This window comes from Diadema antillarum, unplaced genomic scaffold (assembly GCF_040938485.1).
Source record: "Diadema antillarum isolate AM-2024a unplaced genomic scaffold, OU_Dant_1.0 scf00000064, whole genome shotgun sequence".
In the NCBI taxonomy this organism is placed as follows: Eukaryota; Metazoa; Echinodermata; class Echinoidea; order Diadematoida; family Diadematidae; genus Diadema; species Diadema antillarum.
In genome coordinates this window covers 649,043-675,703 of record NW_027270953.1, presented here as the reverse complement: position 1 = coordinate 675,703, position 26,661 = coordinate 649,043, and the positions used below count along the sequence as shown (strand labels likewise).

At 41.6% G+C, this 26,661-nt stretch overlaps 1 protein-coding gene across 1 annotated transcript in view; it reads left to right on the top strand.

Moving 5' to 3' along the window:
• Positions 1–26,661, top strand: part of LOC139716356 (probable E3 ubiquitin-protein ligase HERC1) — an 83,602-nt gene that overhangs the window by 35,250 nt on the left and 21,691 nt on the right. Inside the window, 22 exon segments of the mRNA XM_071627901.1 lie at positions 149–388; positions 871–954; positions 2,887–3,613; positions 4,593–4,779; positions 5,927–6,261; positions 7,382–7,840; positions 8,297–8,430; positions 8,968–9,358; positions 10,066–10,353; positions 11,245–11,355; positions 12,064–12,329; positions 13,232–13,352; positions 14,609–14,781; positions 15,329–15,629; positions 17,199–17,396; positions 18,086–18,260; positions 19,632–19,959; positions 20,609–20,804; positions 21,849–22,134; positions 22,783–22,997; positions 25,015–25,218; positions 25,834–25,964. Of these exon segments, the coding sequence (XP_071484002.1) occupies positions 149–388; positions 871–954; positions 2,887–3,613; positions 4,593–4,779; positions 5,927–6,261; positions 7,382–7,840; positions 8,297–8,430; positions 8,968–9,358; positions 10,066–10,353; positions 11,245–11,355; positions 12,064–12,329; positions 13,232–13,352; positions 14,609–14,781; positions 15,329–15,629; positions 17,199–17,396; positions 18,086–18,260; positions 19,632–19,959; positions 20,609–20,804; positions 21,849–22,134; positions 22,783–22,997; positions 25,015–25,218; positions 25,834–25,964 (5,550 nt within the window).

The window sequence follows — 26,661 nt, the reverse complement described above, 5'->3', positions numbered from 1 at the left end:
TAAACTTTTAATTGCTCCTAGAATGGTATGCTCTGTATTATTTCATATGTGGTTTCTTGGTATCTCGCAAAAAGTTAAAAACACAATCCTCATCTCCACCGATACTATACCATCCCTTTAAGTCATTTCATGTTTTGTTGTGTCTTAGTTTCATGTGGTGAAAGAGAACAAGGGGAATGAAGGAACCTGTGTTGGAGTCTCTCGCTATCCCGTGAGAGACTTCAGTCACCGCACTACAGCGGACATGTGGCTCTACCGGGCCTACAGCGGCAACCTCTACCACAACGGGGAGCACACTCTGACGCTCCCCGGCTTTACCCAGGGGGACTCCGTCACCTGTGTGCTGGACATGGAGGCCCGCACTGTGTCCTTCGGCAAGAACGGAGAGGTGAGATATTCTCATTTTACAAGAGGCCCTCGCTTGTCGGATCAGTACTGGTATATTATACTAGAATCTTGGGCATATTAATGACTGGGTAACTCAACAGTGCCAGCCAAACTTGGGTGGGTTAAGTCTGAGCAACCTAGGGTAACACAGATCTCATGACACATGCATGTTCAAGCCTTCAAAGTGGTAATCAGTTGGTTAACTATTGGGCACTGGACAGGAATGTAAATGGGTTCATAAAGGAATCTTTTTAGAATGGTGATGGTTGACAGTGACGTACTGTACAAGAGGTCCAGTGTTGTAAATTGTTAGTTTTCGTAAGGCTTAAGTTGGGAAAGTCTTTCAAATAAAATTGAATTTCACTTTACTTCTTTGTTTAAAGAAGTCAGAGATGACTCACTGGAGTAGAGTAGAAGTATCTAGAACATTATTGTGTTCTTTCCTTCTTTATAAATGTTTACTTTTCTTCATTTCTATGTTAGGAGCCCCGTCTGGCATTTGAAGACATAGAAGCCACAGAACTCTTCCCTGTAGTCATGTTCTACAGCAGCAATCCTGGTGAAAAGGTATTTCGTTAATACTTTTGATGACAGTTATGAAAGACTTAGTCAATATTCCTTTTGAGACATTGATTGACAGTGTTTATTCATATGTCGTTCTCCTTTTGTAAGTTTTCCCAGTACTGTCAAACACGATATTTTTCGCGGCATGAAATTTTCGCAAATTGGAGCCAACGGCCTTTTTCGCAGCATGAAATTTTTCGCGAGTTGCCCCTAACATTCAATGCATGTAGTGTAGACAAGAACTTTCATGTGCATGTTAATTTCGCGAATCTTGGCTCTCGCGAAATTAAAATGCACGCGAGCATGGCTCTCGCGAAATTAAAATACACGCGAGCATTCCTTTTTTATGCCTCCGCAACGAAGTGGCCGGAGGCATTATGTTTTCGGGTCGTCCGTCCGTCCGTCCGTCCGTCCGTCCGTCCGTCCGTCTGTCTGTCCGTGCGTCCGTGCGTCCGTACGTCCGTCCGTACGTCCGTCCGTCCCGTTTTGTTTTTGTCGATATCTCAAGAACCGTGTGGTGGTTTTACATCAAACTTGGTACAAGTATGAGGGTATATCCTTGGGGGATAATACTTTGTGTGGATTTTAGGGTCACAGGGTCAAAGGTCAAAGGTCACAGGTTTATTTTGTGAAAAAAAAAATTGAAATTTCATGTTTTTCTCCATATCTCGCAAATGGTTCAAGGTATCTTCATGGAACTTAGTATATATGCTTGTACCGATGGGTAGTGATTATCTAGGGAAGTTGGGGGTCATGGGTCAAAGGTCAGGGGTCAAAGGTCAAGGTCAACTCCTCAAAATATCACTACTTTCCTTAAAATGCAATAGGCTGAAGGTTTTTTTTTTTTAAACTTGATGTATGGCATGTATTACCCAATATATATTTTTGGGGAAGTTTCTTGCCAAAAGGTCAAAGGTCAAAAGGTAAAATGTCAAGTGAAAGTGCTAAATTGCACTTTTTCCTCCATATCTCGAAAGTAACTCAAGGTATCATCATGAAACTTACATATTTATGCATGTTCAACCTAACAGTGATTCTCTTTGGAACTGTGAGGTCAAAGGTCAAAGGCCAGGTTTAGATAATGCTATTTTCCCATTTGATACTGAAATTATACTTTTTCTCAATACCTTGAAAATTACTCAATGCATAAACTTATAAAAGGGTCAAAAGTCAAGTAAAAATCATCAGTTCCCCAAATACCTGCACTCTGACATTTTAATCATTCATCCAATTGAACCTAGTTCTAGGAAAGTGAACATTCAGCACATTTGTGTCAAACCTGTCATTTTAATATTTTGCCAATTGTGTGAAACTGTCATCACACATTGTCAAGACATTGTACTATAGACCTATTAGGAGAACCATGCATTATGGCAGAGGCATATCAGTAGCCGTAGCGATATATCTAGTTTACAATATGTACCAAAGTCACTCGAGATTCTACTCATTACCAGAGATATCTTATGTTAGTCAAACATTATCCCAGTTGAAAAGGTGGTACAGCAGTAATTTGTGAATAAATTCTGAAATATTTTGTTTTACTCTCTTGGGTTGATATAACATCATAACCATCAACTTGATAAATTAATGGATTTGATTCAGAGATGACAACTCCAAACTACTGTTTGCCTGCTTCTCGTTTGCGACATTAAGAATCTTGTGCAAATGAAGGATATGTCCTTTTCGTAACATGTAGGTATACATGATGACCTTTCCTTTGTATAACATTTTCACAATAAACTGTGCTTGTAAAGCGTAAGATGTCCATTTGATTATATTTAAGTCTGATATTTAGTTCTTTTGTCCTTTACTAGTTCATACAGTTGTAGCATAGTTCAGTTTCCAAGATGACTGAAAACATGCAGAGTGTTCCTTGCTTTTGACATATAATAAATGTGTTTTGAGATGAGATTATACTATTTTTGTTCCATACAGGTTAAAATTTGTGACATGCAGGTCAGGGGAGCTCCGCGTGACCTTTACCCCGGTGACCCCCTCTGTGCTCCGATGACCTCAATAATGACAGAGGCCCACATCTCCCTCGTCAACTGGCTCCATCGCAATGAGTGCTGGAGGGGCGCGGTCAATGACTGCCTCCTGGGGTGCCTGGAGAGCATCCGCCCCATGCTGGGTCACCTGCAGAGTGAACTCGTTGCCGGGTGTGGTCCCGGAAGGGGCGGGGCCAGGAATGCTGGCCTGAGAAGAGGAACGAGCGGAGATGAAGAGAAGGACTCTGTGAGCGAAAAGACGCCGAGTCAAAATCTCAACGATGTCAAAGTCGATGATGGGAGGCCAGAAGATGTGCCTGAGGTCAAAGGTGAACCTGAGGTCAAAGGTGAATCTGAGGACAAAGGTGAGATGGACACACCCACTGTACCTGTAGAAAGGAGTGATGCTGATGTGACAGAGGACAGTGAGGGGACGGAAGAAGTGGACAAGGTTGATGATACAAACACAACAAACAGAACACCTAGTGTGTCTCCTGCTGACCTTTCAACCGATGACCGTGGTCCAGATAAGATAGAAGAAACGAAAGACTCCCCAAGCAAGGATAAAGCGGAGGATGAAGCAAAGGAGGATGGAAAGACAGATGGAACGAAGGATGATACAGAAGAAAAGAAAGAGGAAGAAAAGAAGGAAACTGAATCCCCTGAAATAAGAAGTGAGTGTGTAAAGACGTGTTTGTGCATACATTTCCTCAGAAAACTTGTAAATGTTGGATGAAGGCCTTTTTATTGTAGTTGTGATGACCTAATTAAGGACATGACACTGTTCATTTGTCAGGTAAGGAGCGTTTGATTATGTTCATTACTCTGCATATCCAAGTTTATCATTTACATTTACTTATATCTGATTATTGTAAAGCAGTATAAAATATGGAACAGTACTACATTGAAATGAAATGTTTTCATGTATCTATTGTTATGGCAATTTTTTTTCTCTTTTTCTATTAAAGAAGATTTCAGGTTGTCATTATATCATCAGTAGTGAGAAAAATAAGATCAAAAAGAGGTAGATTTCATAGAGATAGTAGAAATAGTATTTAGAAATTATTTGCCTTTATTAAAGCCATTGTCTACTATTGGCAGCAGTGATTAAAAAAAAAATGTTTGAGATATCACATCTGATTCATGTGTATAGTTCAGTTGTATCACAAATCATCCTACCACATAAAAATTTCACAATAAAGCCACAAATATAAGGAGATATCACTAATTTTCTCAATAAACTGCATTGTAGACAGTTTATTCCAGAAACAATTTTGATAACACTATTGTTCACATTTTGTATATTTAATAATCCTTAACATTCATTGTACTGATTAAAATATTCACATTGGTTGCTTTCTATCCCTAACTCACATTTTAGAACTGTTTTGAAGCACTAAATCTGGGTTTTTGTTTCATCTGCAAATAGTACTAGTAAATGATGCATTTAACTCACATTTTAGAACTATTTCAAAGCACTAAAACAGGGTCTTTTGTGTGTTTTTTTTTCATCTGCAAATGGTAAATAGTGGCTTTAATGTTTAAGGGCATTCACACTACTCTCTAAGTTCATGACTGCCTGATTGAAATAATGAGTGATATGTGGGTAGGAATAGACATTATGACACAATGTTTCTCACCATCTGAACCAAGCTGTGGAAGCCAGTTGCCGGAAGGTGTGGCCAGCACTAGCCGTCATTGGAGGCATCGATAGAGGGCTAAGGATGGGAGGACGCTGTATTCACCGGCAGAGCTCCAGGGAGGCTGTCCTCCTGGGGGTGGCTAAGGTTGGAAACGCTTCGGCCAAGGTTCAGTGGGATGAAGGAGATGCCAGCATCAGGTATGAAAGTCACTTCACTATTTCACAGTCATGCTGTCAGCGTAGGGATATGTATGGTGTCTCATTGCTGACAAGACCTTGTGTCTCAATTCTCCCTATCGCATATAGCCCATATCAAGCAATATCACCTCACGATATCAATATCTGATCAAGCGTTCTTGGGACGTACACTTCCGTTTTTGCGGTTTACCCACGTCACGTCCTTCATCTACAGATATTTTCCATAATTTCGTTGTTTTGCATCATCGGCCCAACATTGGGCCACTTCGCAGAGGAGTCCCATTCATCAAATGTAAAGTTACAGATTAGAAAATAATTATTATTTGACAGATTATAAGAAAGAATTTGGTACTTCGGTGTTCAATGTGCATAAAAGCGTACATTTACACATCGCACGTTCATAACCAGAAGTTTATATCCCAAGAATTAAAGGTAAACAAAATTAGAGCGCCACACGTGTTCAGATTCGGAGAGCTATATGCAATAGGGAGAATTGGCATATATGCAGGTAAACCTGTCTTAAGTGACCACCTGTCTATAGTGGTCACCTGCCGTATATGACCACTCAAAACAATTCCCCCTGAGGGAAAAAGCATTTTAAAGAACCTGTCTATAGCGGCCACCTGTCTATTATGGCCACATTTTTTTGTCTCTCTTGAGTGGCCACTATAGATAGGTTTGATTGTATTATAAATCCTCCCAACTCAACTTTGAATATCATTAATACTAATTGATTTTTACCAATGTGATCCAAAACAAGTTTATACATTATTTGATGTTATTTTGATTTTGCAAAAAAAAAAAAAAGTAGTGAAAATTTTTTTCACTCTCCTGAAAATTGATTTTTTTTTGTTTTTGTTTTGAGATATGAGTTCTTGTCATCCCAGAGATGAAATGAAATACGTCTCTTCCTGTACAATGAAAACGTTTGTGTGTATATTTCCATGATTGATAAGAGTGACAGTTGTAATGATGTAGATCAGAGTATTGTTACAGACTCAGTGAGGGTTGTTCATTTGATATTGTAGTAAGCTTGAACGTAGCCAAGGTGTAAGAATTCTCACTCACATTCATTGTATTGCCTAATAGAGTGTTACTGCCCACTACTCCTTATCACCCAATCCTCTCTCTCATTGTCTCCTTCCAGTGATAGTGCAATAACCAGCCTTGAGGCTGTGATGCCAATGATCTTTGACACCAGCCGGCTGCATGGCCTGACTCCAGCCCTCCTCTCGGACCTAGCCCTCCTGTCCGGCTTGGCTGAAGAGTCCCCCAAGACATCCCCCAGGGAAGGGGTGGGGTCAAGAGAAGGGATGGGGTCCAGGGAAGAGGTGGGGACCAAGGAAGGGACCGGTTCCCTGATGGAGAGAGAGTTTAAGGAGCGGAGGAGCAGGGAGGATGAGCAGGAGAAGGAGGAGATGTTAGAACGATCTCTGGATGATGATATAGCAAAGGCCATGGATGAAGAACAGCATTCAGCAGGTTAGTTGGTTTAACCCTCTGTGTGCTGTGAGTGCTGATTGGCATAGAAAACCTGATAACATTATACACACTGTCCAAAAGTCACTGGCATTGAAAGGGTTAGCGTTGGTGTATTAGAGACATTTTGGCATAAGTCTCTCATATACCTCCAAAACTCTCTTATATATCTCCAAAACTAAGAGTGATCGAAACATTTCATATTAAATTGTTACTTTCTTTGATTTCAGTGTTTGTGCTTATCAGCGATATGCTTGCTAATCTGTTAGGGTTTGCAATCAGTACAAGAAAAATTAGACAAGTTAGGAAGCTTTTGTATACATGTATGACTGAATGAAATGAACCAAGTAGACTGAAGTACTACTTCATCGAGGAGTTGCAAAAGTGGTAGAGTTTTGACAAGTAATGCCACACGTTTGTGGCATGAGCACTTAAAGGGACGGTACAGTACTGGTTGAGGTAGGGATTCATGTTTTGAACATTCCTAAGTGAGAAAATGAAAAGCCTCCTATGAAATATGAAAGAGCATGTAATTTTAAGAAGGATTCAACGTTTATTTGATGAAAATTGGTTTTCAAGTGGCTGAGATATCCCAAAAAGTGCTAATAATAAAAGGCGACATGCCCCAACTTTATTAGTATCTCTTTGTTTCACCTTGTTTTTGGATATCTCAGCCATTTCAAAACCGATTTTCATCGAATAAACTTTTGATACCCCTTAGAACTGCATGCTCGTTGACATCTCATAGTGGTTTCTGAATATCTCACAAAACATTAAAAGCTAAATCTTCACCTCGACCAGAACTGTACACACCCTTTAATGATGTTTGAATGGGCTAAAGCATATTTCCTCAACATCATTTGCTACATGGTAATGTCTTCAACATTTTTTGTTTGTTTGTTTTTTCCGGGGGGGGGGCAAGGCCCTCATTTCAACATAAGCAATAAGCTCTTCGTGCATCTTTTAAAGACTATTAATGTGGGCATGTTGTGTAAACAATAGCAAATAAAAATGTGTATCCATCTTATGTTTTCTTTGTATGTCATTGTGAATGTAACCTTTAGACATGGCCATAACTGTTTGTCAGTGTCTGTTTTGTCTCTGCAATGCTGTCGTATTGTAGACTCTTCACAGCACGTGAGTTCTGTCCAGCTCAAGCTAGCCCTCGAGGCCATCTCTGATGCTCCCTCAAACGAAGACGCACAACCAGCTCACTCCAATGAGACCTCGGGCACAGGGTCTGAAGTCGCGGACGAGGAAGAGAAGCCTGCATCATCTGCCGTTTCCGTGACGACGGACATGGTGGAAGAAGTCCTCCATAGCATCACACAGGACATCCATGCCATGAGCTCCAGCGAAACCACCCCACCTCCCACCGACATCAAGACCTTCTCCACCGCTCCAACGATCAGTATGTTTGATGATACCAAGACTCGGCCTGCCACGTCTGTCACAATGTCCATTAGCACTGCCACCATTCATCTAACCATCCCTGCAAACAAGGCATCTGACTCTGCCTTGCCTGATGTAGCAACAACAGAAGGAACCACAAACTCTAGTGACACAGCAGTCAGTTCAGAAGGTTAGACACATTGGCTACTGATTTGACTTGTACATCTAGGCTCACACTAGGACTTAACCTCAGATATCTTCATGTTTCAGTTACTCAAACTCAATGCCGATTATAAAATATATCAAAGCGGTAATCAGTATTGCCTGGGAATATCCTTTAGTGTGGAGAATAAGTTCATTTGTTGCTTGTGTTGCTTTCTTATTCACTGAAAAGCAATGAAATTGATATTCAAATGAAGCGAAGCTCTCTGAAAGTACAATGAGGATTATTACAGCATTCCCATCCATTGTGAACAGACTCCAGATGAAATCCATGCAAAATGACAGATATGAAGTCTGTATCCCTCTTATGATCCGTACTTGTAAATAGTTTGTATCTCTAGAACAAATACCAAATTATTCTTACATTTCCATGTCTGTAAGAAGCTCAAATGCCTTTAACATGCTCATTTTGTCTGTTTTACAGCAAAGAGTACTAGTAGCAGCAGAGAAGAGCCAAAGCCTGCCCCAGAGACCAGGGACAATGTCAAGACCAAGTCTGCTGATCCCATTGAACAGGCCAAGCTGGAAATCAAACAAGTCATGCTGGCATACATCAGGGTGAGATCTGACCGTCCACTCTGACTGGACACTAAAAGCATGTTTGTGGTCACTTCAGGCAATGTGAATAGGGACTGCTAGTGACTGTTACCACTGAACAGATAGCTTACTGTTTATCTCAGAAATTTGATATGTAGAAACATCATACTTGAAGCTGTAATATTTGATGTGCGCATTGAATTGTCTGCGAGCCTTTTTTTTTTTTGTTTTTTTCCCCCGGGGTTTTCCTGGATATTTTCCATATTAAGTGCACTGAAATAGCACGTTATGGCTGGACAAGGAATAGAATGACTGGTATTTGAATCTTTATCACTATATCAACTTAAAACAATTTTAGGAGCTTGTGTCTGTAAGTATGATTAGAATAGTATGCTTGTGTTTAGACTTACCAAGAGTTTTTTCTGTGGTTGTGGATGATAACCTTTTTCTGGTTCAGGTTTGATGTGCCAAAGGTTAGGGAAATATGTAACTGCGAGGATGTTCAGTATATTGTTCTGTCATTAGTGGTTTTGTTGCAAATTCTCCCACCCTCTTCAGGTTGGGGCCATGAAATCCCTGAGCACCATTATGGGATGCAGTAAGTATGCTGAAATGCTCCTTGTACCAAAGACCGAAACCTCCAGTAAGTCAGCAAAGCGTCAGACCAGCAGAGACAAGTCCTCGTCATCGTCCTCATCCACCCCGTCATCGTCGAGCACGAGGACAAAGTCGCCCGGCGAGTTTTCCGACTCGCCGCGAGAGAGCACGGAGGAGCTGCGTACCACGCTGCGATCCATCATGCGACGCCTCGTCAAGCAGGCTGTGCTGCCCTCACCCATCAAAAGGGTCGTCACCGTCGCCGAGCTGGAGAGGGCGCAGGCCATGCTTCTCAAGGTCACAGCGGGGGCGCCATTCGCACTGGAAGAAGGGGAGGCAGCGGGCAGGGATGGTATGTTGAACATTATCAGAGCACTTTATATATGGATTAGGGAATTCTTGCAATCTTATTTGGCAATTGCCATATAATCATTTCTCACTGACTGCATTTTCATAATAACTAAAAGCATGATTTTGCATGCATCTGGAAGACTACAGTCAGCACACATTTAGTCATATTTTGGGGACTTTTTGACCCATTTTTAAAAGCAGATGACTCGCAGTTTCTTTTTTCGTAGATTTGTAGGCATTGCGTGCTCGCAGTACCTCTAAATTATACGAACCCACTTGGCTACAAATGACTTGATTAACCAAATGCAAATAAAAATTGGGCAATTTACTGTTACATCTACTGTAAAAGTGGATATTTTTGCGGTGTTGAAATTTTCTCGCATTTCGCGCAACCAGAAACTAACGCGAAAATAAAAGCATGTGAATATTTTGCTTGCCATTATGTTTCAGTAGTTGATGTTTTGATTCCAGGGAAGTAAACACTCAAAACTCTTTTTACCCCGCCGAGCGCGAAAAATTAGTTGTGCGAAAACATCCACTTTAACAGTAATGGAACAGAAAGGGTTAAAGGAGTTAATATTCAATCAGTCTGTTCAGTATATACATACTCACCTTCCATTCCTCATCAAGCGATAGTGATCAAAGAAGATTTGGATGTTTTACCTCAGAGGCAAGGCATCTCAAATCTTTGTCTTTTCTGTATCATAGATCCTCTTGCTGCTCCATCCAAGCCCTCCCAGTCTCCGCCCCTAGATTCCGGCACCTCCCAGGGAGGGGAATCTCTGGACCAATCCCAAGATGAGGGGCTGTCTCTCGCACCTGTTTCGGCTCCGCCCACTCCCTCTTCAACCCTCCCACCAGCCTACCGCCGTCCGAGGCGCATCACCAACACCCCTGTCATCGCACGCCGGAAGCCAACGAGACCACCAAGGGTGCCAGCAGACACTCCTCCACCCTCGCCTGATCCCTGTGAGATCAGCCGAGAAGCTGCAGCATGTAAGCACTGAAGTCAAAGAAATTCTGTTTCATTATATTAGTTGCATTGTTGTGTTTTGTGGTCTCATCAGTTTGTAATGCATGTTCATAATAAGAATAGTGTAATAATTTGCATTTGTTTACCACATTGTAATCTAGTAACACTCTATATGCTTTTCAACACCACGTAAATATCAGAAAGAAGAATAAGATGAGTTTTCAAATATTTTACAAATTGCCAAATGTCTGACTCAACTATCAGTTTGTCTGGCAACCTTTTCCACTGCATTGGCTTGATAGAGATCACAGCTTAAACTTTAGCTTGTAAAGTTTGTACGTCATTATTGAAATAGTTAGTTCTGGTCTGATAGGGCATCAGTATTTGCAGAACCATGTTAATATCTACAAACTCCACTCTAGCCCAATGCAAGTGCAGACTTCGATATTATGAATCAGTTATGTCATTCTCATTGTATGATTTTACATTACATTATGGTTTTTGTGTTGATTAATGCATTCATGTTTGCTCTACGATTGAAATCAAATTTACATATCTCATAGGTAGTACATACCAAGCTGCTTGCTAACTTTTGAGCTGAAAACATTACTACTGAGAGATTCAATTATAGAATGCAACAAGTTACTAAGACCCGTAATTGATCAATAAGTTGCGGCATGTTTTTGTGGCATCTTTGTAGGTTTAAAGAAAGTGTAGTTATAAAGGGCAGATAACTTGTAACCATTTTCACACAACTAACTCGTGCAGTAGATATTTCAGGTCTTGGAGGAAGGCATGCATTGGCACAGAATTTGAAATGTATTTAAAATTGATTGTAATTTATTGATACTTGTGTACCATCCCATCTCATAACATCTTTGCCCTGTCATTACCTCAAATTTTTCCCTCAACAGCAAGATTAACAGGAAGGCGAGCCGCCTCACCCCCTCCCCCGCCCATCGCTGCCCCCCTTTTAGAGATGGGCTTCCGTATGCCACACATCCAAGAAGCTCTTGAAGCCACTGGTAAGATGCTTCAACTATTAATTCACCAAGTCTAGGATCCAAATTCCCTTGAATGAATATCAGAGTGAATTCAGTATCGTGCTGCATGTGAATTGGTAGTTCCACTGGAATTGCAAGAGAATTGTTATGCCTCTATAATCTTTGAATAAATTTACTTTCAAGCTTCTTGCTTTGTTCTGATGAATCCTAGAAATCTTGTTCAAATTCATGAAATTCGTTGATGTAGGGCAATTTGTCAATCAGTTGCAATCCTAGAAATCTTGTTTTTGAAATTATGTATTTTTTAGCAATAAGTCTCATGATTTTTGCAACAAGTTGACAAGTTGCTCTGCAGATGGAGGAATTTCATGAATTTTAAAGTCTCATAATTGTCATGCATATTGCATGTATATAACATGATAGTTTATGTAAATATTCCTTTTTTGTGATACTTGGATTAAGAAAAGGAACAAGAATAGGAAATAAAGCCATGATTTCATTTTAAAATTGAATCTGATACTTGTCATATGTAGTTTACTTGACATAGCAGTGTTCTCTATGTTAACCAGTTGAGGACGAGTCCTGAGTATACTCGGGCAAGCTTCTATGGGAAATGTATGTTGTAGCAAAATCAAACCGTCCTCAACGGGTTAATACTTTGATAAACAGTTGGCTGCTGTTATTGCACTCGTAATGTTTGTATGTTTGCCACAAATCCACTTCTACCAGGCACAAGAGGAGATCTCGACCCAGAACGCATCAGCGTCGTGGCAACCTGGATGTTGGAGCACCCTCAATCAAATCAACCCGCTGCGGAAGAGGATGACGAGGAAGGCATTGAGGACGTCGAGATCCGAGGGGCAGCCATGGGCATGAACACCACGGCGCTGTCGGTAGAGGGATCGTTGATGTCCGAGGTGATGGGAGCATCGAGCGACAGGGAGTCTGGACTGGACGCTGGGATTGAGGAATCCATCTACATGTTGGAAGAGTAAGTTTTGTCTCTGGCATGGTTGATGGAAAACCTATGGATACAGCATGAATCCAACAGGACTTACTGTCCTTTTACTTCTTTCATTGTAAATCAGGCTGTGTCTTAATGGCTAATACTCCTTATTTTCACTTTACTTGATGGTTACTTTGTAACAGTCCTGCTGTGAATACTTCACCTGTGCAATACTAATCATTCTGGCAGGCCACCATTCAGATGTGAAGAAAAGGCTCTCAAGGAAAAGATATATCATGTCATCTTCAAGGTTTTTGATGTGTGGCCAATGTGAAGAAGCTCTGATATTCGTGGACATTTTTAATGTTTTCAAGATTCATTTAAGCCAGGTGTTTGCGCTGCTGCATCTATTTAGCAAGCAGTTGTCAACAGGTTTTTGTCATAATAAGTTCAGCTTTCCTCTCAGTCAATTTAGCAAATCAAGCGATCTGCTCCAAATTACATGTAAAGCACTGCAAAACTGTGTTTGCAGGTTGGTTCATTCTGTGGCAGTTCAGTGACTCAGTAACCCATCAAGCCTGGATTATTTTCTTTGTTTATTTTTGAAGTAAGATACATTGTTAGATTTTGCTGGAAATTTCTGAATTTTCTGATTTCATGGTAAAATCCTTGTCCATGGATCTCAAGAATTCTACTGACCTGATTGATTGATTGATCAATTGATTGATTGATTGATTGATTGATTGATGGATTGATCAATTGATTGATTGATTGATGGATTGATCAATTGATTGATTGATGGATGGATTGATTGATTTCCCTGAGGCAGAATAAAGCAACTGAAGTCTTGTTTTCTTTCATTGCTGTTTGTCATCTGCTTCTACGTTCTTTTCCATCTCTCACTCTTTCTTTCTCTTTTTTTTGGACAGCACTGAGAACAACCTGACAGAGATTACTCCAGGTGTGTCAACCGAGCGGCCTCCATCTCGTCTGGAGAGGTACCGGGCAGTGGCTGACCTTTCCTCTCTGGCCAATGCCATGGCAAGAAGTCTGGACACACCAAGTGTCCCATGTAAGAACCTTGTCCAACAAAATGGACAGTGTTAGGATTGTCTTTAATAAGCTTTAATACTGTAAGATAACAAGACTCTGGATCAATTTCTTTTAAAATGGACCTGCCACTTAAAATGTGACCGGCCACAACAAAAGGATCCTAAAGTCGCTGACGGCTGAGCCAAGAAAATTTGAGTTTGAAGTCAGATCATCAGAATTGGTCAAAGTGATCGGATTTGCTGTTTATGGTTTAATTTTGTAGTCTAATGTATCGTCTATCATCTGCCAAAATTTCGAAGCTAAATGATCAAAGGAAAGGCAAGAAATTAGTGGTTTTCTGGGCCATGATTTTCTGACTTTCAACGGAACAGAAATGTGTCCGAAGATTTGGATTTAGCACCGCAGATAGACTCCCCTCCTAGCTAACGAGGGAGCGATCTTATCGGTCAGTGTGTGGAACCCTGGTTACTGATTGGTCGTGCGTAGACCGCTGGCGCTAAGCTTGAATGAACATCACGGAGGTTGTTATCAGCAGACCTTCTATTGTCAAGAGGTGAAAACTGTCTTACCTCCCCTTGATCACAATTGCGTGAGAAAGAAAAATTTGAAGGCGGTTTTCTCGAAACGCTGATTTCTTAGACCACTCGACATGACCTCATAAAATCACCAATATCTCAACAACTGAGTACTTTTATGAGTCGTGTTACATGTATATACAAAATGAAAGCGGAAGAGTAAGGGAAGAATGCCATGCCATTTTCAGAAAATCATCCTCCCACGACTTTCGAATCCTTTTGTTGTAGCGGGTCACAAATATATCCAACCATGTGCTAACTTATAACAGAAGCCTTCATTACTTTGTGAGCAATGTTGGGTCAAAGGTCAAATCATTGGCTGAGGAAGGATTGGTATGGACAAGAAAGCTAACTTAAGTTTGTGTTTTCCACGCAAGTTTTACCACACTCTGTCCCCTCTAACCTGTGACTATAACAATATCATAAAATGAACTGACCACTGATAAGCCTGGTAAGATGGATTAAGAGTGAATGGGGTAATGACTTGAAAATGCTTACATAGGAAAAACAAGACATCCATAATTTCCCTCATTTCATCATTGAATGTATACATTTCCACATCATCATAATTTAATGTATAAATTCCCTTTGGCCTGTTATCACATTTTGACTGGTAAAGTTTGTAGGGCCAAGTCAAATCTTTTGAAATCTGAAGTAAAGTTTTTCTGGTTCTCCGATCCCCCACACCCCACTCTACCAGACCAAGACTTGATGGGGATGGGGAGCAGTCTCCTGGGTGGACCTCTTCCTCAGCATCTCCAGGACGTCGTCATCTTTGATGACGAGGAGATGGAAGTTGAAGAGAGTCAGACGACGTCGCTGTTGAATGAGATCGCATCAGAGAGGGAGCTACTGGGTCTCTGGTATGAGGAGGTAAGAACATTGCCCTCTTTTGTTCACTTATTTAATTCCAACACACCAAACTGCTCCCATAGTTAAAAGGCAGCTCTTATCCGCTTCATGACATGTGAGTTACAGTGTTTGTTTCAAGATTTTAAGAAATTTTAGTTGATTTTATAACCCTTGCTTGATATGCTCAGCAAGTTGTGATGCTGGTACCTAAACAGATTTCCCAAAACTACCAGTGCCTACTTTATTTTGAAGCTGAAGATGAGAAACTATTTGACGTTAAGGATGAAGTTTAATGTGCCATGCTTAATGCATTCTTTTTTAAAACATAGGATTTGGTTAATCCTTTCTTGAACTTTTGACAAATGTGTACAATGCAACTGGGCCTTCTGTGCCAATCACACAAAGAGTGAATATATGTGAAATATATACAAACAGTTGTGTGGTACGTCTGTCACCTTTTTATTCTTTCGCTTTTAAGTCATGTGAATTAATGCTCGTATGCCGATCTCTTCAAGCGTCATTGTTAATATATAAGACTAATTTCCTGGCTTGTTCTTTGGTTGGATAGCTTTCCCATGACTACGAGGGGCCGGGTTCACAGGTGGTCTGTGAGCTGTGTGGGGCCTCCATCACCCATTTCAATCGTCACATGAGACAATACCACCCTGGGTGTGGTCGGAGCTGTGGCCACATGGGTTACCGTAGCAACGGATCCTACGTGGATGGATGGTTTGGAGGGGCGTGTGGGACAGGGACGCCCTACTACCTGATGTGCAAGGACTGTCGGCAGAAGTACCAGCAGGGGAAGACTCCCCAGCAGTCTCCTATTGCTGTGGATCTTGGGATGGGTGCAGATGTAGGCATGGACGGTGAGATGTTATTTCATATTCTGGCAACATCTTCAAACTCTAAATGTTATTGTAAGCATGGAGATCGAGCTTTTATTGGTCATCATGTACACAAAGTCATCCAGATTTCCAGTGGAAAATTTAAAGATGTTTATTAATGTGCTGATTTTATGACAGTTGTAAACCTCACTTGGTGGAGAAGATATACAATCTACAGTGTATATCATGGTATTTTCAAGATGCTTTTGCATATTGAGATAAGTTTGATAATCTATTAAACCAATTCATTCAAACATCTGGCTAAATTATTGGTAATAAGTGTATATCAGCAAGTAAGAATATTATTCAGCCAGAGAAACTGAATGGATCATATCTGTTTATCTGTATTTCGGAGTATCCACATTAAATTACCAGCTTGAGCATGATTGAGCAGTGTAATGTCAACTTACCAAATTTGAATGTCCTCCACTTCTTCCCGCCCCTCCAAAAGAGAATAATCAATGACACATTCGTCTAATACCAAATTTTGCCTTTTGGATGAAATATTATGATGGATAATGGATCATCCAGCCCACCAGGGCTGTTTCTGTCAAGTCTGTATCTGAGCACATTCACATGATGCTGTATGCCATTGATAGTAATCAATGTATTAATTCTGAGCATCACAAGCAAGACCAGACTTGAAGGGTAAGCATACCTCCTAAGAGGAGTGCTGCTGATGTATGGGTCCCTCCCACCACTTTTTTGGTCCCTCCCACCACTGTCTTGGTCCCTCCTACCACTGCATCTGACTCTCTCCCACCACTCTGTCTTGGTCCCTCCTACCAATCTGTCTTGGTCCCTCCTACCACTCTGTCTTGGCCCCTCCCACCACTCTGTCTTGGTCCCTCCTACCACTCTGTCTTGGTCACTCCTACCACTCTGTCTTGGTCCCTCCTACCACTCTGTCTTGGTCACTCCTACCACTCTGTCTTGGTCCCTCCTACCACTCTATCTTGGTCACTCCTACCACTCTGTCTTGGTCACTCCTACCACTCTGTCTTGGTCCCTCCTACCACTCTGTCTTGGTCCCTCCTACTGCTGTCTTGGTCCCTCCTACCGCTCTGTCTTGGCCCCTCCTACCACTCTGTCTTCGTCCCTCCTACCACTCTGTCTTGGTCCCTCCTACCACTCTGTCTTGGTCCCTCCTACCACTCTGTCTTGGTCCCTCCTACCACTCTGTCTTGGTCACTCCTACCACTCTGTCTTGGTCCCTCCTACCACTCTGTCTTGGTCACTCCTACCACTCTGTCTTGGTCCCTCCTACCACTCTGTCTTGGTCACTCCTACCACTCTGTCTTGGTCCCTCCTACCACTCTATCTTGGTCACTCCTACCACTCTGTCTTGGTCCCTCCTACCACTCTGTCTTGGTCCCTCATACCGCTCTGTCTTGGTCCCTCCTACCACTCTGTCTTGGTCACTCCTACCACTCTGTCTTGGTCCCTCCTACCACTCTATCTTGGTCACTCCTACCACTCTATCTTGGTCCCTCCTACCACTCTGTCTTGGTCCCTCCTACCACTCTGTCTTGTTCCCTCCTACCACTCCAGATGATGCAGGTTTCTCAGCCATGGATGAAGAGCTCCTTCTGTCCGGACAGGAGAACTTTGAGCAAGTCATGCACCGGCTGGGGCTGACAGAGAATAGACCTATCCCTGCACCCCTGGACTTTATGGAGTTAGACCCTCTTGGGGCCAGGGCCTGTTCGGACTGTAGAGGGCGTGGTTCTTGCAGTGGTCACCAGAGTGGTGAGTTCTGTCTCTTCCGAGTCATATCATTTCACCCCTATTTGGTTCTGGATGTCAGAATGGTATGCATGAAAGTTGAGATTTATGGTCTGCTGTTTGGGCATTTTAAACTTGTTCCTTGAATATTACTTTGTTTGGTTGTTGTAGTTATTGTTGTAGTGGTGGTGGTTGTGTTGGTGGTTGTTGTTGTTTTTGTCATGGTCATTGTGGTTCTTGTTGTTCCAGTACTGAGAGACAAAAAATTGATAAATGAAAAAGAAAATTGCCATCAAACTGTTTTCAATAAGTTACACCCATGCCGTGAGAAATCTAAGATTTGTCAAAAATTGTGTTGTTTAAAGAAGAGAAGCTCTTCTCACTGTATACCAAGGTGTGCTGTTCTGTATTTTATCAGAGATATTCAAGATTAAGTTCAAAACTTTTAATAGCATTACATGAAAGTTTAGATGCCTTTTTTTAAGCACTTTGTGCTGCATTTACTAGTGTGATGTAGGTTAAACCTTTTATATGAGCTGGTTTTACTATAGCATACATTTCTCGTACACAATGGATGCATGTCTGAGTATAACTGGGACTAGCCTTCAATGGGTTAAGAAGTGCACAGGGTGTTAGAGTTATGAGTGGGAATAACAGAAGAATCAAAGTTTGTTTCTTCTGAATATTCCTGTCCTCTTCTTTTCATTGACCAGACCTGAATGGGGCCCAGAATGGTGGTCCTTCATGCCGGATGTCACTAGGTGAGCAGGTGTCTTTACTGGTGTCTGCCCAGGAGAGGGGCGTGGCACTCCACAAGGTCATGGTAGCCTCTCAGGTGTTACTGGCTCGCTCCATGGTGATGAGGGCGCTGTCTCTGCTCTCTGTCAGGTGAGATGGGAAACCTAAAGGAGACCTCTGGATGATTTTCAGACTTTTACATATGAAGAACTATAAATCGGTTACACTGGGTGCAGAGTTTCAGAATTTGTAGTTATTGGGATGAGGAATACGAGTGTTTTCAAAATTTATAATGAATCACAATAAACAGGGTTGATGACATGGCAGCCTCACAACAAGAATGCATGAGTTGGGGCTCAAGGAAGCAGAACAAAAGAAGAAGGCATGCATAAATTCTACATAGGTGAACTTGTTAAGCACATGGTATTGTAATGGAATTGCACTGCTCCATTTCTGAAATATGTGAGGCTCTGTGTCATCAACACTGTTCAGTGTAATTTGTTTAAGATTTTTCAGAGTATTGATTTCTCTGCTCAAGGATCACAATAAATTCCACAATCTACACATGGAACTGTTGATTTATGTACTACAGGATGTAAAATTATGAAAATCGTCTGGAATGACCCTTTGACACACTCAGATATTGACTTACTGCCGTCCCAGTAAACAAACACAACAGGCAAGTTTTGGAAGTCATTTGGAAAGAACCATTCATCTCCTACCCGGCAGAAGGGCCCTAGCTTGAAATATCAACCCCCAAATCATATTTTGGTTTGTTGCATAATTCGACAGAGTTTTACGAGCTGTTTCATGTGATATATCCATCATTATTTTTTCTATGGCTTATCTCAAGGTTGCTACTTTGTGTAAATTAAGTTATATGCCATAGGAATATGACATCTTACTATGCAAGAACTGTGATTGAACCTTCCTGAAATATTGTCAAATTACCTGATATATACCCATTGTCGAGAATGCAGGTAATATACCACACTGATGTGAGCTTGTAGAATGTTTCCACTTTTCTTGTTGGGGAAATACTCAGATTGATAATAGAAATGCTGTGAAATTTGCTTTGATGGTACACAGTGTATATGTACAATTGTACTTGCATTTTTAAGCTGCCACAAGTAAATAGTGTTCCTTGTTAAGTTTCATTGCAACAAAACAATAGATTGACAGTGATGCCAGTTTTCAAGCAAAAGCCTGAATTCAGACCCTGGTAGTATCAAAGTTCAGGCCTTTTTTACATACAGAGTAGTTTCATGTAGATGTATTTCAGGCCCTCTCTTTCAGTCTATTGGCATCCCTGACTAAGTTAATTTTCTTTTCAGCACTTAAAAATGCTACATTTTTCAATGCTTCTACTTTGTTTCCCTGTCACATGTTATAAATGTTGAATCTTTTTCCGCGAGATGTTTGTTTAAATGGATATGATAATATAGTTGAGAATTGAGCTCCAAAGAGTTTGCATGTGACCTGTACAGAAGCTGACTATTTCCTGACTCTTCTCTCGTCTAGTGGGTCAGCATGTGACCTGTCTGAGGGACTAGAGAGACTAGGTTTAGCCGACATCCGACTTGTCGTCCGTCTCATGTGCCTGGCTGCTGCCGGGCGCGCTGACTTCACCACGATGTCCACTTCCTACCCTGATGTGGGCTCAACACTGACACAGTACTATGCCGGACCATCTGGGTCATCGACCTCCTCATTGTCATCGTTCTCACCCGACATCACCACCACACAGAGCTCGCCGACGTCCAGTCTCTCGTACCTGAGCTCGGCCATCGGTGCCCTGGTGGCCAGTAACCCTAGCGCTGCCAAACTACTGGTGCAGCTATGCACCAAGGTAGGTGGAACTCTCTGAGCTTTAAAATATTTTTACTCTTGCCCTGGACTGAACAAGTCATACTGGGCAATGTTTGATGTGTTTGAGAGTTTCCAATGAATTACCTTGCCTATGCATTCTTGTTTTCTAAGAAGATTTGTCTTATCAATGTAGAGATAGAGCTATATTATTCTAATGATAGTAGTGGTAGTGGTAGTAGTAGCAGTAGCAGCAGCAGTAGCAGTAGTAGTTGTAGTAGTAGTAGTAGTAGTAGTAGTAGCAGTAGTAGTAGTAGTAGTAGCAGTAGTAGTAGTAGTAATAGTGGTAGTAGTAGTAGTAGTAGTAGCAGTAGTAGTAGTAGTAGTAGTAGTAGTAGTAGTAGTAGTGGTAGTAGTACAATGTAGTAGTACTAGCAGCAGCAGCAGCAGTAGTAGCAGTAGTAGTAGTAGTAGTAGCAGTAGCAGCAGTATTAGCAGCAGTAGTCCTGGCAGTAGTAGTAGTAGCAGCAGCAGTAGTGATACTAACAATATTGATGACAGTAATTGATAATTGATAATATTTGTGGCTACTTGTAAAGAGCATACATTGTAGGTCCTCCTTTTGAAGCTCATGATGTTTAAGACTGGAACTCTCTGTTTCAAGCCAACATTCCTCTGGCTGTCTTCCACAGGATTTGCTGTCCGCTGCATGTGGTCTCAACATTGCAGCCATTGACACGCGGGGAAGCCTTGGGATGGACGATCCCTCCAGCTCAGACCAGAGAGCTCTGTCCTCCCCAAGCTTTGCTGTCACTAAGGCCCTTGTGGCCCTCTTAGCTAAGAGCTCTCCAACCACCTCCAAGTCACAGCCTACTGGTGAAGTCAAAGGTATGATGGTCGCTTCCATGACATTAGTGCTGCTGCGACAATTGCTCCCATGAAATATCTGCACACTATAAAAGCCAGACGTGAATTCTACCTTCAAACGTAATCCTAACCCAAATCCTAATCCTCACATCAAACTAGACCTAAATCCCTGTGACAACCCTCACCCAAACCTCAAGTCATTGGAGATAATAAGACCAGAGTAATTGTCGCAAGAGCAAACTCCGTGTCACCATGGTGACCATTGGTTTTACTTCTACAGTTAGGATTGACATGACACAGTGAATTGTGGGGCTTCAATATACGAAAAAATGCTTAATCAGTATCATGTACCCGTCAGCTTTTTAATACAGACAAAACTAATGCATATCCTGTATAGTCCTGTTGTTTATCTCCCATGGAATGACAAGACCTCATATCTCAATTGGCATATATCATAAAATTTTCTAACTCAATTTTGAATATCAAAAAATATTGATTTGGGTTTGAAAATAGAACGATCATTAGTGAAATCCAAGCCATTTGTTCCTACATTATTTGACATCAATGTTGATGTTATTCTGCGGAATATTGCAGAAATGAAAATATTTTTTCACTCTCGTGAAAATTCAAAATTTTGAGGTATGAGGTCTTGTCACCCCAGAGGTGATATGTCTTCAGTTTGAAGTCTGAGGAAATATTAAGTAGCCTAGCTGTGCTCTTTTGTAGAAGCTATTTTTGTGTACTGAGGTGCTAAAAACTTCTCCCAGTCATCATCACAATGCTAATGTGATATACATGCTAGTACATCACTTTGGTACAGGTTGTACCTTATTAACAACATGCTATCCTTCACACTATGTGCTAAAATGACCATTACATCTGTTGTATGTGTCTGTTTGCCAAGGATTTTTTTTTTCACAGAAAAAAGATTTGTTCATTTTAGATGTGATATTCCTTTATTGCGTCAAGTGTTCAGACATTTGAGGATATTTTCGTAATTACTTTAATATCAAATATTTTGTTCAATTTATTTTTTCCAATACTTCTTGTATCCTTTTGATCCAGATGCCAAGCCCAAAGCAAACCCGCTCCTCCTAGCCAATGCCCTAGCAGCCTGTTGCCTGTCCAGCAGGCTAGCCAGTCCACATCGCCAGTGGGCAGCGCAGCAGTTGGTCAAGGCCTTGGCGGGGAAGGTGCGGGAGGAGATGGGGTCCAGGGGCCCCCAATCTCTGCCCATGGTGGCTGACACCCAGGCAGAGCTACCCCCTTGCCCCCAGGAGAAGGTGGAGTCCCACACTGCACCCCTGACAGCCAGCAGGTGGAATGCAAAGAAGGGACTGCTGGCTACCTGGTGAGTGCCCCGCCCTTGCCCCCCCCCCCCCCCCCCCCCCCCCCGATCCTTTTCAGTCACCCCTTTACCCATCCTGTGCCCCCTCTTTCATTCATTCAGATATAAATGACAGATTAAGTGTTCAAACTCTTACATAAATCTTGCAAGTGTTCAACAATGTACCTCTGAAAAAAGCAATATATGGTGCAGAATACTTTGTGCTGTTTCCACATTGTAGTCTTACCCAAAGTACTAGATGTTAATCATATTCATGAAGCTATATGACCATGAGTAACTCGCAGTGATGCATACAAGACATTGTTCAAAAGAAGGTTTTTCATTTAGTATGGTGGTATTTCACTAGCTTTCATTTTCCAGACTTATTACTGGCACATCAGCAGAAAGCAGGAGAACTGTGTTTACAAAACCCTTTCCCAATGTTAAATTGTCAAAGAGCCCTTGTCCTATGTGAGATACAATGATTTTTTCTTTTAATCAAATGATTCCTGCAAAAAAAAGAAGAAAAAAAGAAGAAGCTTGTAACAATGAACAAATTAATGTCTGCTGCAATAAGTTCTTGTTTGTAAGATCTTAGTTGCAAAAGCTGTTCATATCCTGACTCTGGTCACATCCTAAAGGACTTAACAAAACTTCTGATTTCCCCTCCAGTGGACGCGATGGGCGAGTGAGGACGTGGAGTCTCAGTCCCGCATCCCACCCTCTCTCCCAACAAATATGCACCTTCTCGGCCACCGAGGACCAGATTGCCATCCTGAAGGGGCGCTATCCTGACGGCCTCCCTCTGGCCAACTTCTGCTGGACTCCCAGTGGACGCATGATGGCCGGATCGGTGGACAACCTGGTCAACATTTGGTTTGCAACAGGTGAAATGAAGAAAGTGGATGTCAGATGAAATCAGTGTTTTCAAGAACAATCTGTGAATCATTTTTTTTTACCATGATTTTGTCTTTTCGTTTCTTCTGTTTGGTCTTGTTTTAAGGGATGGGTATGGGATAAGGGGTTGAAATTGCAATATCTTGAAATTTAACTGTTGTTTCTATATGGATATTATACCTGACTCTTTTGGCATGAACATCAGTCAGTCTTTCAGACATATCTTGCCCTTATTCTTATATCAATTTACAATTTACATCAATCCTCACCCTAGATAACTGCCTCTACAACACCATGACCATAATGCTGTCAAGAGGTTTATAGATTTAGGGCAGATTTCTTTGATATTAACCCGTTGAGGACGGTTTGATTTTGCTGCAACATGCATTTCCCATAGACACCTGCCCGAGTATACTCGGGACTCGTCCTCAACGGGTTAAATGTAGTTGCCTCTGAACTTCAAGTCAAGGATAATTTACTGTCACTTTTTCAAGACATGCCCAGTCAGTCCGCAGCGTGTGCGATAATGAGGCATGAACGACAATTTTATTCAGAATCACGTTTACGCAGTTTGTGCCCTTGAGACTGACGAGATTTCGCGATACTTTGCGAGAGTTTTTGCAGAGGTCGCAACAACAGCTTTCATAGCTTTCGCAGTGCATTGTTTGACCCAGGATGGTTAGTTAAGGTATAGAGCTGATTATGCTCATTAATTTAATACCTAATTTCCCTATTTTTGATGTCAATATAGTAGTCCATTTTAGCATCAAAGTAAACGATTATTTTGCCAATGTTCAAGAAGCTTTTAGATCATAGTTTGATGTTTTGCTAGTTCCTGACTGGTATTGAAAATAGATCTCCGTAATTTCTTCGATTTCACAATCGTGAAACTTGAGCGAGTATGATCAATTAAAAAACGAAGAGGGGCACCATTTTTAAGGTTGTGAATTTTCCTGTTGAAAACAAGGCAAATTATGTTTTCTTACTGGAAGTGGGGTAGTGAATGAACACGCGTGGAATGTGTTGTTGATACCCAGACAATGGTCGTGGACAATGGCCAGGATTGGAATGTTTCATGAGGAATTCCACTATCGCAGCTAGTCTTTGTTCATTCTGAAATGTGGTGTGTGCAAGCACATGGAAACATGTGCTTACTTCTTTCATGTGCATACATTTCACCCTGTGTCAAGAATTCAGACTAGCAGTGCTCGGGGCAATTTACATGAATAATTGATTAAGCATTCATGTGCCTTGCAGCAGAGCTCGGGAAAGGTGGCAGCCAGGTCCATTGTTAAGGGTCATTGTAAGTGCACACTCACATACACATCATTGGTTCCTGTGTAAAGTTCAAGTTTTGTATAGAGAGTGAAAATTCGATCACAATCTGGAACCTAACATTTAAAACTCACAGCACTGAGTCAGCAGCCAATGGATACTACGCAATGCGACACGCCGCGTCTTGCAACAGATTTTGACCAATCACAGACCCGGAATTCCGGTGCGAATGCGAGGATAATCTTTTTAAACTCGACGCTAGACATTGTCTCTGAATTTTGCTAGTTCCTGACCCGTATTGAAATGAAGATGGGAAAACGTGCCCTTATTGTGATACTATATACTTTAGCGGACATAGTCTTCACCATATTTTAGAGGGGCATGAAAGATTTCAGGTTAGTTTTTTGGCGTCAAACGTGAAGGAATTTTTTTGAATACAATACCGAACTTCGAGAGAGATTTTGATATTCTATATTCTTCTTTTCTGTTTATTTTGATCATGAGCATATTTGCTTATGTTTTCTCTTTCAGTCGATACTAAAAGTGTCGAAAACTGACGAGAAATACTCGTTCTACACGGATTTATTCATGACCATGTATCTGCTCATTACGTATGCAAGCACCGCTCAGCCGTGCATACGACTTGAATAAATATGTGCGTTTTCGCTCGCGCTGCGGACTGACTGTGCCTCTCTCTGTGATACATATTCCACTTTGATGCTTTGCTTGCAGGTGGGCGTGGTCACCTGGACATCCAGCCCCAGCTGGTGACAGCCCTTACCTGGCCCCTCCACAAGGGGCTCCTGGAGGGGAGGGCAGGGACCACCACTGACATGCTGGTAGTGGGGCGCGTGGACGGCTCCCTGGGGCTGGTGGAGATCCTGGATCATACCACCTTCCACAGACTGGAGCTGGAGCAGTGCTACCGGCAGGGAGGTGAGGTGTTATGTAATAGGTGGCAGGTTCACTCTGTGTGTATATATCACTACACAGTCTATTACACCACATGTTTTCATCGTCTTCTTCTTCTTCTTCTTCTGCTTCTACTTCTTGCTCATCTTTGTCTTTGACTTTGTCTTCTTCATCTTCATCATCTTCTCTGTCATCTTCATCTTCCTCACAGCCCATTTCTCACACTTTATTGAGGATGGAGGTATCCCAATGTATGTGTAAGCTTGATGGTAGCTACAAGGGTGTCATGTCTAATATACTCAGTGAATAATAACTGAATTGACAAATATTGTTCTATTTATGGCTTTGTGTCAACACCAAGAATGATGCTACTGAGGTGAAAAAATAGTCCAAATTCATGAAATTCTTCCATGGAGTTGTTCTTTTGTCATGACTACTACTATAGCACTGATCAATTCAGTGCTTATTTATGTCGTTGTAGGGCAATTTGTCATCAGTTGCAAGCGGGAATAGTCGTAATAAAGTCCTGTTAAATAACTTGTGGAAAAAGACCAAATACCCGGTAACAGTTTGTAATCATCTGTGCCAAATTCCTAGGCAACAGGTCACATTGATCGAACCCCATGTTATCTTCCACAGTGGCTGTGACGTGCCTGGCATGGTACGATGAGGATCACCGTTTTGCTGTCGGCTACTCAGACGGTCAGCTGGCATTTTGCAGCCGGGACTCCTTTGACCCAGAACCGACCTTTGTCCTGGAGGCTCATGAGGTAAGACAGTGGCATTATACCTCGTAAGAAAGTTTTTACGTGTTTTCAATTCACGTGATCACAATGTTTTTTTTGTGTGTGTTTTTTTTTAATTTTCATTGCAAATGCTTCAAAAAGCGTTGTTGTCTTTTTTTGGGGGGGGGATTTCTGTTCTTGATACTGTCTAGCCAAGTAAAGTTTGTCGTGGACGATGTGTTGTCAGTATATCTCCAAGTCCAATCTTCTTTCCTAGATGTCTTTTTGCAGCCTTGATTTTAGTAAACAATATTTATGGTTGGCTTTCTCTTTGTGTTCAGTACCACCTGACAAACTGCCTTAGTATAGCATGTACAGTTGTAGTTCGCATGAAGGAAAAGAACAATCAACCTTTACAACATAAAACCATTCCATATGATTAAACATATTGGAATCTTGGCCCCTGCAAACTTCCTACCTTTATGCTATGAGACAGTGGCCATCGTGATATCTCAGTAAGCTTTTGGTCTGATACTAATCCAGCGGATGTAGAAAAAAATCATGCACTTAATACTTGGTACACATGTACATGATGCCAATACAAGTCATTTCTGATATGGAAGCCATTCTGATTCTCCCTTTGGCGGCCGTGGCGGCCATTTTTCAAAATGGCCGCCATGTGATATAGCAATGCTGTGTATTTTGGAAACTATACGTCCGATTGTTGTGATTCTTGTATCAA